Source organism: Frankliniella occidentalis, unplaced genomic scaffold, assembly GCF_000697945.3.
Source record: "Frankliniella occidentalis isolate FOCC.00 unplaced genomic scaffold, Focc_3.1 Scaffold102, whole genome shotgun sequence".
Taxonomy (NCBI): domain Eukaryota; kingdom Metazoa; phylum Arthropoda; class Insecta; order Thysanoptera; family Thripidae; genus Frankliniella; species Frankliniella occidentalis.
In genome coordinates, this window is record NW_026267231.1 from 190,370 (window position 1) to 195,515 (window position 5,146).

The following is a 5,146-nucleotide window of genomic DNA, read 5'->3' on the forward strand; positions in this document are numbered from 1 at the left end:
CTCCCCTTTCCCGCCTCCCCCTCGAGCCTCCACTCTGTCCTATGTCCCTCATCTGCCTTACCTTTTTACACTTACTCAAGTGAGAAAGAGGAAATGTTTCCGAAAAATAATACAAAATCAAAAAGTTGCTGTACTTAACGGAGGGTCCCCATACATAATATTTCGTGAAGAGGAAATGAGGTAGATGCTCAGTTGGCTGCGTTCGGAGCGGCATCACAAACTTTCCCTCGTCGGCTGTCTCTGTCCCATTGCTTTGCTGCTCTTTCTCTCTGCGTCTGAGAGAGAGAGAGAGAGAGAGAGAGAGAGAGAGAGAGAGGGGGGGGAGAGAGAAAAGACGCTGTGGTGCGAAGTGCGCGGGCCAAGTTGAAACATCAGCGCGAGCGGGGCGGGCGGCCTAGCTGCCATGGGACGCGGAGCCCCCCGCGGGAGGACCTGGCCTCATCCCCCCCCTCCCCTCTCAAACTCCGTCGCTCGCTCGCTGTTTCTTTATTGTCACCCTTGTTTTCCCAGCCTGTTCGTCTGTCTTTCGTTCCTCTGTCAGTCTGTCTCCTTCACCCACACTTCAGCCACTCCCCCTTCCTTCTCTTCAAGCTCCAGTCGCTTCGTGAAAATTTTAATTAAAATTGAATTGGTGCGCGGCCTCCGTCGCTGCAACACTTCCTCCCCCTGCTCATTTACAAGTGAAGACCACCTTCCCCTTCGCCCCCCCCCTTCTCTCCCTCTTCCAGTCCCCGCTCCAAACCCACTGCATTTCCCTTAGTACGCTTCAACACCTCCAAGGCAAGGGAGCCGAATAAACCTTATGTGAACTCGGTGACGGAAAAATAATATCATTCATGTACACATGCTTACTAAATTTTCCAATACTGCAAAATAAACAAAAAAATGTTTTTTTTCTGCTTGAAATTTTTCTTGGCTGGGGGCTAAAACGCCTCATTCTAGCGAACGACTGGACTTGGAGGTCTTGGAAATTAAATAGTTCCATGGTCTTTGCTGTTTCAATGTCTTGTTTATTTTTTGAAAAACGTCAAAGTGGTTTGGATTTTACGGCTGTTTGCGCAAGCCGTTGCAACTTAAAAAATAATTTCCGAAAATATTTTACAAAGCTTTTCGTAACTGTTTTTCAGTAATATCAGGAAAAACATTTAATACAGTGAAGGGTCTTTTTTGTAAGCAAGAAACCTAGAAATTAGTTATGTAGGATACGTTATGTCAGAGAGACTGTCGATGGCAAACACTTTGCTTGTTTTCTTAAGATTCTCTAGAATAAGCGCAGCGCGTGAAGTTAAAGCATGGCAGCATGGCGTCCTGGGCGCGTTTCTGCGGGATTGCTGTTCCTCCCTCCTCTCCCCTTCCCCTCTTCTCATTTTCGCCGGTTCCTGTTTCGTCCTTCCCTCCGCACGAGTTCATTTACATTTGAATGGAGGCCTTGAGGATCCCGGCAGAATCTCGCTGCAGCAGCTCCGCGCCTCGCCCCCCCCCCCCTCCACCCATTCCCCACCCCTCTGTCCCTTTCACCCTTTTGTGGAAAGGTGCAAGACCCTGTTCAGCGACTGACCTTTTTTCTGACCTTTTGCACTTTTTGTCACGCAGGTGTTTCGCTTGGAGAAATCAAATTGGACCACCAGTTATCATACAAGTGAGTACAGTAAAGAAAATGAAAGTTTTAATTTCCCATTTCAGGCTTAGTTTACGCCCCCCCCCCCCTCCCCCTTCTCTTCTTTTGATCTGTCTACCCGACTCCCAATCAATACCAGACCGCCCTCTGGCATGGCAATCAGCGGAGTAGGCTTGTGCCTGCGGCCTGCCGGCCGGACAGCCGTTCCTCGGGGTGAAGGCCATACGAGAACAAGAACTCTGTTGAAAAGTGTTTTTGAGAAATGACGTAATGACGTTATTTTACGTGTCACACGTCGTGGTCGTGGTCAGATGCATTTATTCCCGTCTTACTTTTTAAAACAAGAGCGTCAAAGGGGCAGTGGGCGGAATAAAAACGCACACACAAAAACAAAACGAAAAACAAAAAAACAACACACAAAACTGTGTTTGTATGCATGAGGAGGGAAAAGGGGAGCGGTCCACCCTTCCGCGGGGAGTAGTTTTGGGCGGCAACTAGATGGAGTTTTGGAACAAACCCCGGCGAAGGCCGCTCGCTGGCGGTGGCAACTGAACAACAACTCTACTTGGGGCGGGGGGAAGGGGGAGGCTGGAATGTCGGGATTGGCTTATTGGACGGGGTCCGGCCGTCCGACCGTCGGTCCGTGCGTTGTCCGCCCGATATGACTTTGACTTTTGACGACTCGCGCTCGGATTGGCATCGGGATGGTAGTCATACAAAGACGCGCGCCGTCCGGGTTGGGCTCGCACGCCACAGTGGAGAAGGGGTTGGTGGGACTGCGGGGGCGCTCTGTGCCGTTTGAGAGGGAGAAAGGAGAGAGACGGGAAGATGCAGCGAGCTGTGTGCCTTACCAACCTGGCATCCCTTACTTAACGGGACCGTTCTCTCTCCGACATTTTTCTCGAGACGCCGCTTAGTATTGTTGTTCTGCTGCTCAAGAGTGGTTTTCCATTCGGTTAAGAGGCCTTGGATGTCTCCGAGATAACTTATCCATCCGGTCTCATCCAACGCTGCGGGTCCAGAAGGGAACTCCACCTGTGGGGGATCAAGGATACTGGTTACAATTTTTTAAAACATTTTTTTTTGACTTCTGTCAACTTTATGGAGTATTTTACCTTCACTGGTAAAACAAATGTAGAAAGTTAGACTCAAATTTTCGGATGCTTTTTAAAGTGCAAACTTTGCACATCTTGTGTCAAACTTAAACTTAACATCTCAAAGGGTGCAAACTTTGCACACTTCGCAAACGTCTAGGAAACAGCACACCACCTGGTGTAAACTTATGTCACTTGGTATGGGTTTCCTCTACTATTGCTAAGACCAGTGTGTAACCAAGTGTCAAAACCATACACACTTTCCAAAAAATTTAACTCTGCACACCGTGTGTGCTTTAAGTTTAAACACCATCGCTTATTAGAGAAAAGCACTCATAACGTGCGCACGAGATGCACACTTGTTTTACCAGTGTTAAATTTTTGATTATAACGGGCGATTTAGCACTAATTCAGTACCGTAAGGCAAGTCGTAATCAAAATCCTTACTTCCTTTGTGTGGAAACGTGAACGCTACTGATCAAAGATCGCGTTAAAAAGCACGTGACGCTCAGGGACGGCTCGTCATTGGCGCCGAAGTTCTTTACGACGCTCCTGATTGGTTATACGATGTCGCTTCATTGGTCCTGATTGAGCTAGTTTGCGGCGCATTTCTCCCCTATGGGTGATGTGAACGAACCTTCGGGCCCACTGCCCTCTCACTCTCGGACGCCAAACGGCGGTGTTTCTGCAAAAATAAAAAGTAGATAAAATTAATTAATATATTTATTAAACATATGTATTCATAGAATGGGCCCCGCTACTTCTACGTTTTTCGCGGAAAAGAGAACGAGGAGAGAGAGAAGTTAAAGGATGGCAGGATGGTGGTGTACCTTGCGCTTGCGGGGCGTGCGCGGCCTGGCTCGACGCATATGTAATTTATGCCAACGAGTGGACTACTATTTGTATGCAAAAAAATATCCCGCTGGCAAAATGGACGTGAAGGGGGGGGGGGGCACACTGCGCTTATGTCTGATCACGTTCTGCGGTGCATTGTGTAGAGACCGCTCGTGCTTTTTGCACGCAGCCAGCCGCTTTGGGATATATGTGGCTCGATCTGAGAGCCCTGAGAAGACAAGGGGTTAAAGGAGAGAGAGAAAAAGCTACGGTAAAAGAACAAGTGTGTGAGAGAAAAGAGCGGGTAGGAGGGGGGAGGGGGGGCAGGCGGTCGAGTGCACGTACAAAGTTGTCCTCATTGGAGGCCCACGCATCATATTCGGGTTATGACTGACCGGGCGAGGCGGCCGATGCACGCACGACTCGGACAAATGGCGCTCCGACTTCCTCTGGGACTGGATTTGACGCGGCGGTGCGTCGCTCAGTATCCGTCGCCGAGGAGAACGGGTTTACAAAGTACCCAATTTTAATACGCGGCAGCAGCGTGTGCGCGCGGCGGGCTGCACGGGCCATCTTGGCTGCGACGAGTTTTCTTAATCTGGCAGCGGCGGCCACAGCAGTGTCTGCGATCCGGTAAAATGTATGGATATTGTACAGCGAGCGGCCAAGCCCGAGCGGGACGGGCGGCCGGCCATTGGTCCGTAGTGGGCTCGGCGGCGGCGGCGTCCAGACGAGCGGCGGAACAAATCGAGATACTGAAGACAGAAATAAGACAAAAATGGTGGAAAATAATAAAAAAGAGGAAAAACCCGGCGAGTGTAAAAATCTTTGGCAGGCGGTCACGAAAAGAGGAGAGTTTTGCTAATTCTGCTTCTGATGCTCCGGCGGCGGCTGGACCGGTGGACCTCCCTAACAGAGACGTTAAATTGGCATTTTATCTGTGCCGGGGCGTGGTAGAGCTCTGGACAACTTATCTTGAGACAGAGTTCCTCCGAGCTCACACCCGGAGAACAAAAGAAATACAGTCCGCTCAGGAGCCACTGGCGGGTCTCCGCGCGGGGGCTGCGGAGGCGGGTGCGGGAGGGTGTCTATTGAGGAGCCCGGGAGAGGAGGCGAGCCTAATAGCCCCCCATAAAAACAGCCGGCTCGATTTCCTTAATTTTAACAAGTCCATTTTCGGGGGAAATTGTAATGTATTTTAACCCGTAGCATTGACCGATCAACTTCTAGTGAAAAATAAACACATGACGTATTTTGAATCATTTTAATCGGACGTTTCGTTCTCAAGTTGTCACACTAACGAAAGAGCTTAATAAAACGGACATCCGCTAAGGAAATCGGAAAAAACACTCACTTTGCTAGTAATTATTTCTTAAACGTTTACAGATAGAGTAGTAAGTCATAGGAACTCAAATAACATTTGGCAAATTCTAAACAGATTGTCCAAAAGTAAATTAAGCGTAGGTGCCACCGTTTTTTCAGTAAACGACTCTGAACATCGCCTAATCGTTACAAGACTTGGCACAATACCAAAAATTATCGGATTTGTCCAAATTTGGTATCATTTTTCGAGTCTCGGAGCGACCGGCCAAGCTGCGGC

General features: G+C 49.1%; 1 protein-coding gene across 9 annotated transcripts in view; it reads left to right on the top strand.

Moving 5' to 3' along the window:
• LOC113202765 (splicing factor, proline- and glutamine-rich-like) overlaps positions 1-5,146 on the top strand; it is a 147,547-nt gene that overhangs the window by 98,202 nt on the left and 44,199 nt on the right. Inside the window, exon 6 of one of the 9 annotated variants that reach the window (XM_026417152.2) lies at positions 1,594-1,639. The exons of the other annotated variants lie outside the window; for them this stretch is intronic. Within the exon in view, the coding sequence (XP_026272937.1) occupies positions 1,594-1,639 (46 nt within the window). The remainder of the gene's footprint in view (positions 1-1,593; positions 1,640-5,146) is intronic. 9 annotated transcript variants of the gene reach the window in all.